Raw genomic sequence first — 14047 nt, forward strand, 5'->3', positions numbered from 1 at the left:
GAGCGTCACATCACGGAAGCTGTTCTGCAAGCTCATGCAACCAATCGGTGTCGAATCAGCGCGCGGCTGGCAGGTGGGCCTGCCACATTATCGCATATATAATCCGAATTCCCCTACAAAAATATAATAATCGGAATCATCCCTGATCCGGTGGCGAATCACGTCCGGGCACCGGCAGGGGAAACAAGAATCGTGCGTGCAGAGCGAAAAAAAAACAATTTCGACCAGGCCTTCCCTACCGCACCGCCGACCTGCCACGTGTCGCGCGGGCCGGGTCGGGCGGGAGGGCATTACGGGCAAATGCGCCCGCGCGCATTGAATCCGAAATAAATACGCCCCGGGGGATCAATGGCCGGGTTTGGAAGGAAATACTGCTACTAGTCCAGTTTTTCCCTCATCGCCGCCTCCTCCCCATCATCAGTGACACAATAGCGCGTCGTCTCCCCGCCGGCGCCGCCCTCCCGTGTTTGTGTGTGTGTGTGTCTCTGACTCTCTCTCCATCGCGTGGCGTCTGCCCCGGACGAGACGGCGGCAGGTCGGTGTCGTGGGGGACGAGCACGAGCCTGCCTGCGCCGACCACGGGTCTCCGGCCCCTGCCTGCCCCTTGTTTGATTCCGAGACAGGCCGAGGGAACCAGGGAGGAAGAACGAGGGGGCGGCGGCGTGCGGAGAGGGAGGGGCGTGTGGGTTGCAAGATTGGTTCGTGTTTTTTGCCCACGGACGAGAGATAATCCACGCCTCCTTCGTCCTCTCGCTTCGTCACAATCTGGTGAGTTCTCCTCTCCTCGTCTGTGATTTCAATCAGTCGCGTGGTTCCGCCGCTGCCGTTTCTTTCTTCCGCTCCATTTTTCGTAGCAATTTAGCCACGACCTGTTTCCTCCGTTGATTATGGCAGTAGCAAAGATCATCTTGGCCTCGAAAAACTTAACATAGGTTTCTCACTCTCGAATTCGTCAGTTGCTTAATAATACTACAAATTGCTTTTTCTTTGTCCTGGCGTGGTACGAGAGGTCATCTTGCTTGTTTGAAAAAAATTGTGCGCACGAGGAGGAGGGCGGAAGAAATCCGGCCTTCGGGTCAAGGAAAAATCCAGAAACAGCACAGCGCTCCTTGTACTTTTGCTCCAGTAGCTTATTACTGTAGTTTGTTTGCTGACGCACCCAATGCTAATTTTTTCCTGCTAAATCACGTGGTTTGTTTTTGATGCCTCGCTAATTCAGCATGAGATGTCATCCAGTATATACTAGAGATCGCGACGTTCCTAAGCTTGTGCCGCAAAAGTCTCGGTGGCAAATCAACCACACGCCATTGCCTACCGGAGCAAAACTCTCGCCAAAATCACCAGCCGTAAGTGAGTGAGTGACCAGCATCAGGATTCAGGAACGCAGCACTCAGCCCCGTCGCGTCGTGATTAATTTGGCGGGCTTTGAATGCGCTCGTAAATGGCTGCTAGGGCGTGAGATAGACCTTTTTTCTTTGAGCACACACACGCGCATAATAGTACACACATATGCAGCAGCACACACACCAGCACACACACGCGTAGCACACACATATGTAGCAGCACACACACACACGCACACACGGACGCAGCAGCACACACACGGATGCAGCAGCACACACACACAGCACGCACACACACACAAACACGCAGCAGCGCACCCACACGGACGCAGCAGTGCGCGTGCGCACACAATCATATCATATAAGGGGTAAAATGGTCTTTTTAGGTGTCATTTAGGTCTAAATGGGACGAAAGTGTTATAAAGGACATAAAATTTAGACTCGTTGTTACATAGGAAAGAAATTATTTGCCGATGTTAAATAGGGCATAAAATTTAAGCACGATGTTAAATAAGGAATTCTCTCTTTTTCTTTTGCGAGTGCACGATTGGTCCTCCTCGCATTCTGCGTACTGTCCACCACGTCTACCAGGCACCACGCACGCACGCACACGGGCCGGGCCGGTGGGCCACGGCGCGCACCGACCTTTGTCTCCTGCCGTAGAGCGCGAGCTACTGGTACGCATTGCTTGTCGACTAGTACGAGTATTGGCTACGCTGTTGTTGACCTGGGCGGCTGCACTGTACTGCTGCTGCTCGCGCGCGCGTGGCCCGCATGCCAGCCGCGGCGCCACCGGTCACGGCCCACCTGCCAGCCGCGCCGGGTGATGTGATGTTACCACTCACTCGCTTACCATCATCATCACGAGAGATTAACGTGAGGGTGGGACCCGTGAACTGTACTGTCCGTAGAGTTACTGTACGTGGACTCGTACGCATACGTATAGGGCTGGGGAGTAGAGGTACTTTTTTGTTGTCGAGACAAGAGCGGGAGTACTCGAACAGTGAAAGTGTGAAACCAGGGCTGGCTAACGGGCGGCAGCGGTGTGCGTACGCGTGACTGTTTGTAAGCCAAAGCCGTTGCAGCCTTGCAGGGTGCAGTACACTGGCGCCACCTCACAGTAAATTTCTGAAAGTGCCGCTAGAGGTACCAAACACTTGCACCTTCTTTTTTGAAATGCTTTGCACTTGCAGCCTGTTTGGCAAACACTTGGACAAGGGAATAAGAGTCTGCATAAGGGCGTTTATGAAGTGATTAGGCATGGGAAGTAGATTTTTACTCTCATTCCCTTATTTGGCGTATGATGGAAATTGACGTGGGATAGAACTCTGCTCACGAATTAACAGGATACCCTGGGAAGAAATCGGTGGGAATTGTGTTCCTTAACTCCCAGTCCTCTTCCCACTTAAACTCACATTCCCTCTAATTAAACAGTGAATTTTTAATCTTCTTACCCTTCAACTCCCATTCTCTATTTTTAATTTTCCTGAACCAAACACGCCGTTGGTTCTCGCAGTTCCGGTTTTGTGTGTGTCTTTTCCTTTGTTATTATTTCACCGCACCCTGCAAATAACACAACCATGACTAGTCCAACTCTGAATTGTCATAACCAACGGCGACAGATAATTTCCTTCATCAGTCGCACTCGGCGTGTGTGGCACCTACGCACTCACCAGCAACTACACGTCGATTACAAGTGGAAAATTAGTACTAGTACAACCTTGCAGCAACTCACCGTCCATGATTACGACCGACCCACCGTCGAGTCCTCTGCCACAAGTTTATATTATCACCGCTGTAAGATTAAGATTAAGGTTGCTGTAAGACTAAGATTAAGGTTTTTTTTGGGGCCACGCATGCCGTAAGATTCTACCACCAACAGCAATCGACGCGTCGTGAAGAAAGAAGCCATTCATCGAACCTGACAATCACAGAATATACAGATGATAGTATTAATAATAGTATATATACCTTTAATAGCAGTGGTACCATCGGCATTGCTGGTGGACGGACGTATTTGGTTCGTCAGAATCTATTCCCCGCGGCCCAATTGCTGATAACCAAATACCTTAATCCGACGCGATTTGACGTTGGCGCGGCGCATCATGAGAATCCTACCCCCCGCATGTGCAGCGGCATCATACCGTCAACCGGGGAGGGAGGTGGCTGAGGCGTCATTAGGCTAAGTGGCACGTAGTAGCACTATATAATTAGCTGCCATTGGTACATGAATATATAATACATGGATTAACTAGAGCAACATCTCTGCCGTTACACAGAATTGGCCTTGGTTTTATCCGTTTCCCTCACCTTGGATGCGAAGGTGAAGCAGAAAATTTTAGCCTGCAGTGGTTCTGCGGGTGCACGTGAGCCCTGAAGCTCTTCTGGGGAATAAACAGTGCCGATTAGTCCTTTAGCCTGAACGCGTAGCGCATCTTTTTTGTACCATTTGGGGCATTTTTTATGCGCAATTTTCACCCAAATCCCTGCGTGTTTGCATATTTCGGTAGGTGACCCTTTTGAGCCTGAACTCTGAATATGAAATTACTGCCAGGGCCTGGCACAAGTTCATTCAAGGAAAGGCAATTAGGCATGTCTGTGCTGGGTGCTCTTGACTTCCTTTTGTGTTGTGTTGTCATATGTTTTCTGGCCCAGCATGTAGTACGACCACCATGTCTCAAAAAAGGCATGAAATTCCCGCTGAGAAAAAGATAGCCACGTGAGATCGATCACCTACTACTCCTGCCACTGAACCAGCGGCGGTGGACACAAAGATGTTTGGGGCTGTACTAACTCCTAAGGTCTCCTTTGGTTTAGAGGAATTTCATAGGAGTTCTAGAGGATAGAATTCTTATAGGTTTTTTCCTTTAGAGCCCTTTGGTTCATAGGAATGGATTTCTATTCCTACATAGGATTGGTTCCTATCCTCCACATTTCATAGGAAAATAAAAATGAGCCTAGAATCAATGGAAAAATTCCTTTGGTGTCAACCAAATGACATCTTGCTTCCTAATCCTATTCATAGGATTTAAGATACATGTCATCTCATTTCCTACAAGATTCCTATTCCTACGATAATTCTATCCTATGAAGCAAAAGAGGCCTAAGTGGTAGGAATCATTGCTGCTAAAGCCGGGAGCTTAGTGCGACAGCACAGTAGAGCTCTGCAATGTGCTGTTAAATGTGTGTGATCGACATCCTCCAGCCCTTTTTCTGTGCTTGCAACCGGTGCCCATCAGGAATGTGTCACTCGAGACGCACATGCCACGTTTTCTTGTCAGGTTTGCATATGGAATTACTGGTGCTAGTAGCAGTGGAGACACTAACGACGACGGCGGGCGATTAGCCGGGGAAATTGGGATTAACATTGGATCCGTGCTTGATTTGCAGATGTAGTAACATTGGAGGGAGTAAACATTGCTAGCATAGGACATTGTCGGGCTGTTTTGTTTTTGTAAAGAAGTACTGAAACATCGAAGCAAATAAATTATTAGGGTTTAAAGGGCGCCGAGAGGTGTCGCGGGACGGACTCTGCCCCTCGGGGTCCTCTAGAGTTGCTCTAGATTTTCATCGGGGTCTCGTCCATTGTTGTGTCGAGCCATTTTTCTATTAGAACGGCACAGTTCCAAATGCGCGAAAAATAGCACCCCATAATGGGGAGTAATTTACCCTCGATTCCTACCGAAACCGGATAGATTTTTCCGAAAATTCAGGCCTCCTTTGATTTGAAGGAATTTCATAGGAATTCTAGAGGATAGGATTCTTATATGATTTTTTTTCTTTAGAGCCCTTTGGTTCATAGGAATGGATTCCTATTCCTACATAGGATTGGTTCCTATCCTTCACATTTCATAGGAAAATAAAAATGAGCCTAGACTCAATGGAAAAAATCCTTTGGTGTCAACCAAATGACATCTTGTTTCCTATTCCTATTCATAGGATTTGAGATACATGTCATCTCATTTCCTACAAGATTCCTATTCCTACGATAATCCTATCCTATGAACCAAAAGAGGCCTCAGTGGGGAATTGTTGCCATGTGTATTCAAGTTCCACGCGTACTAGTTTATGACCCTTGTTTTTGGGAGGCCAGCGCCCTCCTCCCTCCCACGATGAGTGCACCAAACAACACCTGCTCATAACTGTGGCACTTGCAAGGCTCCAAGGGCAAGGCCATTGCTGTCAGCCAAAAGCCGTGCCCTTTATTAGGTTTCGCTGCCGCCATGGAGCCCCGGAAGCCCTCATCATGTAGTCTGCGTCCGTGCCCCTTGTTTCGCGTATGTAGGAGCGCCGTTGCTGTTAAGGAATTTATTAAAGATTACTGTATGTATGTGCGTGGGGGATTAGATTAGACCAGATTATGGCGACGATTGCATTCACATCGCATGTCGACGCCGACGCCGCTCACTGTCGCTGATGACGGAGCGCACGCACCTAAAATAGTAAAGAGTAAATAGTGTGGATGGAGCCCGTCCCGGTCGACCGGGAGCCGAGGGCGGTCCGGCTCGCGCCGGTGGGTGTGGTTTGCGTGCCTTGGCCGGCTCGCGCTGGTGGCGACTCGGCGATGGAGATCACTTGGATTTGAGAGGGAGATGGCGCTGCGACTTGTCGTCCACGGCCATGCCAAGAAGGCGCCGCGACATCCATGTCGAATCATTTCCAAGCGTTTTGGGCGCAACCGTGTGCGTGTTCGGTCTTGTCGCCGCGACTGTTGGTGCCACTCTCGGCGGGTGTTTGGTTCCATTGCCAACGTTCGGCGCGCCGTGCACCTTTTTTTTCTTCTTCCAGTTGTGTTGTTTTGGCGCCATTTGTTTGGGCCGCAGCAGGTCCAGCCCGTCTGCCGCTGCTGTCTCGTGGCGAGCGGTACGGTGGTAGCGAGGGGCGGCTTTTGGGTTTTTGACACGAGCGCGGCCGGCACGGCTGCGCGAGGCTCACGCGCCTGCTTCGCTTTGGCCAGGCGTGTCGGCACGTGTGCGCGCGTGTGGGGCTCCCCCCTCCGCCTCCGGTGAGTTCAACGGTTCAATGCGCGCTGACGAGGAGCGTGCCCGTACGCGTACCCGGGAGATGACGGAGACAAGAGGAGAGCGCCCGCCTGCCCCAGTTTTTTTCTCTATCGATGACATCCAGCACCTATTTATCAGTTCCTAGATTTTTTTTTTTGAACTTTATCAGTTCCTAGATTTGGTTTGTCAGGATTAACTACTAGTGGCCTCTTCTTTTGCACGAATCAATTTTTACCCTTGAGTAAATTTCTTTTCTTCTGGCTGGAAGATGAATTCTTACCGTCAAAGCTAGAAAAAAACGACTGTTTGTGCCTACCTCTACCGCATGGTGTCATCGGTAGGAGCACTGCGGCACAGTGATACGCGTCGGCATGCACGCTCCGCTTTTACTTTACAGTATCCCCCAAATATTCCTGCTGAAATTTATCCCACTCCTCCCACATTCGTCCCCCCCCCCCCCCCCCCTCCCTCTGCAGAGACAGCACACCCGAGCCAGGAAGGAGCAGCGGACGGAACCCAGCCACAAAGAGGGGACGGGAAGCTGGAGGGGAGCCGCTGAGCAGCAATGGAGGCGCATATGGCGGCAGCCCGCCCGCCGACGCACCACCACAGCCACGGCCACCAGCAGCAGCAGCAGCAGCAGAAGGCGGCCAACCTGGCGCGCACCTTCACCAAGCTGCTCCGCCGGAAGCGCTCCGACTCCGCCGCGGCGGCGAGGGCCGGGGCCGGGCCCAAGGAGGCGGATGCGCCGGCCTCCGTCGCCGGGGACGACTACGACAGCTCCCTGGACGCCACCACCCCCACCACTGGGACGGCGCCCGCCATGCCGTCGCTCAGCAAGCTCAAGCTCTCCGGGAACCTCGCCGCGGCCTACTCCCTCGACGCCTTCTTCAGGAACGCCGCAGAGAAGAAGGCCGCCGGGGCGCAGCAGCCGTCGCCGCCGGCCGCCGCGCCGGATGCGGCCGCGGACTCCCTCCTCGCCAATCTGTTCGCCGGCGTCTCGGCCGTCAAGGCGGCCTATGCGCAGCTGCAGCTCGCGCAGTTCCCCTATGATGCGGAGGCCATTCAGTCCGCGGACGCCGCCGTCGTCGCGGAGCTCACCAGGCTGTCCGACACCAAGCGCAGGTTCCTCAAGGACCCCGCCGGCGCGGCCAGGGACGCCGCGGCGGCGGGCAACACCGCCCTCTCCGCGCATGCCGAGGAGCAGCGGCATCTGCTCAAGACGTACCAGATCACGGCGCGCAAGCTGGAGGCGGAGCTCCGGACGAAGGATGCGGAGCTCGACCGCGCCAAGGGCTCCCTCGATGCGGAGCTCCGGGCGGAGCGCGCCATGGAGGTGCGCCTGCATCCGGGCCGCACCCTCGCGTCGCTGGACGAGCTCCACGTCTCCGGCCTCAACCCCACCCACTTCCTCACCGCCCTGCGGCACGCCGTGAAGTCGATCCGCTCCTTCTCCAAGTCAATGCTCAGCTCGATGCAGGCGGCCGGGTGGGATCTGACCGCGGCGGCCGCCGCCGTCCACCCAGGCGTGCCGTTGCGACGGGCCGGGGACGCCAAGTTCGTCTTCGAATCCTACGTCGCCATGAAGATGTTCGCCAATTTCCACCGGAGGGACTTCAATTTCAGCTTCCTGGACGAGCGGGAGTTCTACGAGCGCCGCCGCTTCTTCGAGGAGTTCACGGAGCTCAAGGCGGCGCCGGCCAGCGTCTTCCTCGACGTGCGGAACGGCCGGTGGAGCGGGTTCGGCAAGTTCCTGCGCGCCAAGTACCTGTCGCTGGTGCACGCGAGGATGGAGACGGCCTTCTTCGGGCGGCAGGAGCAGCGCGGCATCGTGAGCGCCGGGCCCGGGTTCCCGGAGAGCTCGTGGTTCGCCGAGTTCGCGGAGATGGCGCGCCGCGTGTGGCTGCTGCATTGCCTCTTCTACGCGTTCGACGGCGGCGAGGAGGAGGACGGCGCGTCCATCTTCCAGGTCCGGACGGGCGCGCGGTTCGCGGAGGTGTACATGGAGAGCGTCAACGAGGGGCGCACGGAGGACGCGTTCTGCACCGCCGCCGAGGACCGCACCGTCGGCTTCACCGTGGTACCGGGGTTTAGAGTCGGCCGGACGGTGATCCAATGCCGCGTGTACCTGGCGCGGCCGGGCCGGCGGCCGTGAACCGGTTGTAGCAACAAATTAGAACCGTCCTGTTTGTAGCGTCCGGCGGACGACGACGACTGGGGAGGAAAAATCCCATTTTGGGGCGGCCGTCGAGGTCTCTCGCCGGCCGCCGGCTGGGGTGGTGATGAAGATCATGGTGGTGGTGGGGGTTATGTATCTATTAAGGGATGTAGCGATGTGATCATAATATAAGTGGCAATTTCAGTTCGGACCCATGATCCAGTGTTCTTGCTGTCTTCTTGTCTTGCAGTTTCTCTATTTGCCCGGCATTCTTGCTCAATGTCAAGTACTGATTAGCTATGCAGCGTTCCACTTCATGAGCATTCTCTTCCTGATGGTGTATCACCAAATTTGAGCATTTTCTTTCTGACGGTAGCACAATTTTTCTGATCTGATCAGGTTCGTATGCAGATTCCGAACTGCACGTTCGTTCATCCGGTCTTCTTTGGTTCATGGGATAGGAATTTTTCAGGAATAGGAAAATCATAGGAGGTGAGATGACATGCATCTTAATTCCTATAGAAAAAGAGATGTCATTTGATGCATAGGATAGGAATTTTTCCATTGAGTCTTAGCTAATGTTTTTTTTCTCTAAAATGTGAAGGATTGATTCCTATCCTACGTAGGAATAGGAATCCATTCCTACAAACCAAATAACTTCAAAGAAAATTTTCCTTTATAAATCCTATCCTATAAAAACCTATGAAATTTCTACAAACCAAAGAAGGCCTTGAATAGTGTTTTTGTTCCCATTTTCGTTCATCCGGTAACAATAATAAACTGGTTTTGGTTGTTTGTTGATGTGGGCTTGGTGGCACGTACGTTGGAACTTGTGACCTGCTGTTTTGCAGTTGGTTGGATCCCCTTGGTGGCTTGTGATCGAGCGCGAAAAAAGTATGCCATCACAAGGAGGCGTATGCCGCGGACTAGTTAATAATCTTGCTGCTGGCCTGTTTGTTTACGCACACGGCGATACGGGAGCAAGACAAATGCTGGTAGAGGGAGGAGAAAGGCTCGCTCTCTCTCTCTCTCTCTCTCTCTCTCTCTCTCTCTCTCTCTCTCTCTTTGCTTACGCACATGGCGATACGGTTGGGTTCTATAAGTTGTATATGCTGCCATTTTATTTGGTTTTCATGGTGCAAGATCTGGAGAAAGGCGGCCACTTATTGTTTCGATTGTGTGTCAAGGTAAAGGAAGATACTTGTATATTTGTTCCTTTCCACCAAGCCATTTTGCTTCTGCTTTTGTGGTTGTAGGAGAGTATTTATTTAGGGACGATGATAGCCTGTCTGAATTGCATTTGTTTTCGGACGGAAATACAGCTGCGTGGCACTGAACCAGCTGCAAAGATGCGGAAAGAATTGCATTCCAAGTCTAGGAGTAGGAGTAGGGCTTTTTGTTCCATCACCATTGTCCACCTCTGAGCTGCTTGCTGATTGCCTTTCCTTTTCTTCTTCTTTTCTTTCTGGGGATGTCACAACGGCCATTTCTCTGTCGTTCGGACAATGGCCCAGGCCAATCTGGATTCGTTTGTGCACTCAGCCCATTAGCCCATGGATAACTAAGTGTGTCTGATAAGCCCGTTTGGACTTGGGTCGTCAAGCTTGTACTACTTACTTTTCATTTGCAAAAAAACTTACTTTTCATTTGCAAAATTTACTTGTTACAACAAGTACTCCTTCCAACCAATGCAAAAGCTCTTAGAGCAACTCCAACCAGCCGACCCAAACTGTCCACGTGTGTTCGTTTAGGTCGAAATGGACCAAAACATCGGTCCAACGCGCTGACCCAAATTCAAACCGCGTCCGCTCGGTGTTCGCCTAGACGCATTTCAAGCCCAAATTTGTGTCTGATTTGCATCCACGTGGACACGAAACGGACACGATGCACGCCCTCTCGATGTCTGCCACGACCTCACCTGTTGGCCGCCCAACTACCGCCCACACTCGTATTAAACACGACCACCGACCCCGCCCCTGCCTGCCAGTGGGTGGAAGCTGTTCTTTTTAATGCAAGCGTGCGCCGGGGCGGCGGCGGCGGGGGGGGGGGGGGGTCATCCACTTCCATCCTCCCGTCCACATCTAGCCTAACTTGCCCCTCGTTGGCGACAGGCAAACCCTAGCGTGCCATGGGCTTCTTCAGCGACAAGGGCAAGGGAAAGTTTTGCCCCGGCGCGAGCTCGTCCCGCGCCTCGTCGGCGCCACCTCTTCGACGCGGCCCGCCACCATGGGAAAGGGAGCGGTTGTACGTACCAGTGCATCAGGTGCGGTGTCACTGGCAGTACCGCCAGCCCATCCGATACCTAGATGTCATCCTGCCCCATGGTTGGCATCTAGGCCCGCACCGCATTCAGCTGCTGGCGGTGCCCCCGGTCGGCGCGGGGCACACAAAGAAGGTGTGGAGGCGCAGCGAGCTGCTGACGACTTCCAGCATACGCATCGAACTCTCCCAACTGGGAGGCCTGGTTTGCATAGAGGACGAGGAGGAGCGCCGCCGCGGCGTCCAGGTCAACCCCGCCATCACTCCACCCCCCTCCCAGAGGAGGAGGTCGTGGCCTACCAGGCTGCGCTGAAGGCCAACATGTAGTGCGCTCTGGAGGAGAGCAGGCGCGCCGAGGACGCGCATCGGGATGGTCTGGAGGCCCAATGTCAAGCCGCCATGCATGGAGCTCGAGTGAGAGCTGTACCAGTGGACCGGCTAGCTCTGCGAGTGGGTCCGTGCCCCGCTCGTCTGGATTGGCGCGAGACTGGAGCAAGAGGCGACATACCTCCAACAATAGAGGGCGCGCGCGCTGGCGGAGTAACGCGAGAATGGCGAGCGTCGGATGAAGCTGGAGCAGCGCTGGGCACGGGAGGAGGAGGGGTAGGAGCGTGCCCGCGGCGCAGCAGTGCAGCCAGCGGGCAAACGACGGAGGAGGCGGTGCGAGCGGCGTGGGAGAGCGCTTTCCCCTGGGCTGGGGTGGGCCGGCGCCGGCGTTCGACCTCACCGACCCCAAAGAAGAGGAGAACGACGATGATGCCTAGGGCAGCGCGTTGACTGTGCTAGTTTTCTCTAAAAATTTTAAAAACATTTATTAGTGTTTAAGTGGATTATCCGGCTATTGACCAGCAATTAATGTTTAATTATATTTAATTATATTCATTTCGGCCACGTGTTTTCGACACTTCTTAATAGGTAACGGATAAAACACGCGTCCGTTTAAGTTGCAGTACTAGAGTTGCCCTTAGCAACACTAGAGAGAAACAACCATTTTTCTCACAAAAAATAGTAGTAGTAGAGAGAAATAATCAAAGCATATGTTGCAAGCTCTGCTAGTCTAGTCTAGTCATTTCGTACGGCCGGGCGACAGGGCGTGTCAACATGTCATGTGGCAATGCGAATCCAAATCTCAAAACATTCCGATTCCTTATCCTCACATGCCTGTCATCTTTGGCCATGCGCTACGGTTACGGGCCCCTCAAAGAATGACATCTGAGAGCACAAGAATTTGCCTCATGGTCCACTTGGGCAGGCACTAGGCCTTGCTCATGAGCCCCTACAAGGCCGTGCCTTTTGCTTTCTGACGGATTCAATCTGGTCATGATAGGATTTGCTAGGAACGTTTCAAATCTAACATTGAACTGTAACGACAAAAAACAAAGATTTGTGAAGTGTGCTTTGAGGTGCTCTTGACCTGCAATCGTGCTCTCATACTGCTCAAGCTGGAAGATTTGTTTATGATGTTTAGCATTGGCTATGAGGTGGGTATATTTGGTGTTATTATAGCCCTCCGAACATGCCTCACTTTGGCACGTTCGAACCATTTTGTCTCCTCCCATATGAATTTCGCAAGTTGGGCCTCAGTGTAAGAGTATCTACAACTTGACTTGACAAATTTGAAATCTCAAACGCCTGCGGATGTGTCCAGGAGCGTCCGCAGACACTTACCCGTCATGCCTCAAATAATACATCCCACATCCGGAGACCTCAAACTAGAAACCTCACAAACAACGTAAAGCGATCTTTGAGCGGGGCTCGTCCGGCTCCGCCGTGCCCATGTCCGACGGCCAGATGCGCTACCCAGAGTGTTGGTCCAGTCGCCCACAAGGTAGAGTAGGGCATGGGGCATGAGCCGACTCACGGGACTCAAGGCACCACTGCCTCCCATGCCTTACTCTTTCTCGTTAGAGCCGGAACCTGAATGGTGCCGACGGACATCAGATCGACGATGGATCTGTCCTAGGACGAGCTAGCGACATCCACCACCACGTGGTTGTGGCGCCCGGATTGCTGCACCCTATGGGGCACGGTGAATGCGACCCCGCCTCGCCGACGTCCACCGCCGCGACGGCTGCCACTGCCTCCCACGCCCGCTGCCTCACACAACGAGCATGCTGTTGTGACGCCCCGACTTAATCATGCACTAATCATACACGTAAATGCACATGATCAAGATAAGAGACTCATGGGAAGATATCACAACACAACTCTAGACACAAATTAAAGTCATACAAGCTTCATATTACAAGCCAGGGGCCTTGAGGGTTTGAATACATAAGCTTGAATACAAACGAATAAGCGGAAGCAACAATATCTAAGTATATAGACATAAAGAAAACAGTCTGCCTTAAGAAGGCTAGCACAAACGATAGCAATGATCGAAAAGTCAAGGCCTCCTGCCTGGGAGCCTCCTAACTACTCCTGGTCGTCGACGACCTCCACGTAGTAGTAGGCACCCTCGGGGTAGTAGTAGTCCCCCGTGTCCGGATGGGACTCTCCTTTGCGTAGACGGCAAGTTTGGTGATCGCATGTGTAGTTTCCTATCTCTGTAAACCGACTCTGTACAACCCTAGCCCCCTCCGGTGTCTATATAAATCGGAGGGTTTAGTCCATAGAAGCAATCACAAATCATACAGGCTAGACATCTAGGGTTTAGCCATTACGATCTCGAAGTAGATCAACTCTTGTAACCCTATACTCATTAAAGTCAATCAAGCAGGACGTAGGGTATTACCTCCATTAAGAGGGCCCGAACCTGGGTAAACATCGTGTCCCCTGCCTCCTATTACCTTCGATCCTCAGACACACAGTTCGGGAGCCCCTACCTGAGATCTGCCGGTTTTGACACCGACAGCCACCACCGCCCGATTCAGAGGATCAGGGTTTTCACTCGGAGCAATACGAAGGATAAAGAGTCACCGCGACGACTGCTTCACGAAGGGGATGACAGCCAAGGCCATCATAACCAATTATCCCCCACCTCTTGGCCTTTTAAGGCTCGTTGATATTTAAATTAATATAAAAGCCTTCTAATGATTATAAGACCCTTTTATATATAATTTAACATCACCGAAAACATTTTCCACCTAGATATATTAATTATCGAGAATACCTGGTATTGCCCAATAAACTCCGAAACCCTTTTGGTCACCCCAAAACGCTTCTGGATCCTCTTGAGACTATTTAGAATATTTATGAAAAAAATTAAAAAATATATTATCATCACTCCCGTCCCACTAAAACTCTGCAGATTGTGATTGCCTTAAGCTTGTGACGTCATAGGT

General features: G+C 52.4%; 1 protein-coding gene across 1 annotated transcript; it reads left to right on the forward strand.

Moving 5' to 3' along the window:
• The first annotated feature begins 353 nt into the window (after window positions 1-353).
• On the forward strand, window positions 354-8719 carry LOC123060610 (uncharacterized). The gene is made up of 2 exons (XM_044483390.1): window positions 354-768; window positions 6823-8719. Exon 2 carries the CDS (start codon window positions 6912-6914, stop codon window positions 8499-8501), a length of 1590 nt encoding a protein of 529 aa, XP_044339325.1. The 5' UTR covers window positions 354-768; window positions 6823-6911; the 3' UTR covers window positions 8502-8719.
• Window positions 8720-14047: the final 5328 nt, after the last annotated feature.

This window comes from Triticum aestivum, chromosome 3A, assembly GCF_018294505.1.
Source record: "Triticum aestivum cultivar Chinese Spring chromosome 3A, IWGSC CS RefSeq v2.1, whole genome shotgun sequence".
In the NCBI taxonomy this organism is placed as follows: Eukaryota; Viridiplantae; Streptophyta; class Magnoliopsida; order Poales; family Poaceae; genus Triticum; species Triticum aestivum.

What these genes read in the sequence shown, in the direction of transcription:
- LOC123060610 (XM_044483390.1), top strand. Translation starts at nt 6,912, where the DNA reads ATGGAGGCGCATATGGCGGCAGCCCGCCCGCCGACGCACCACCACAGC.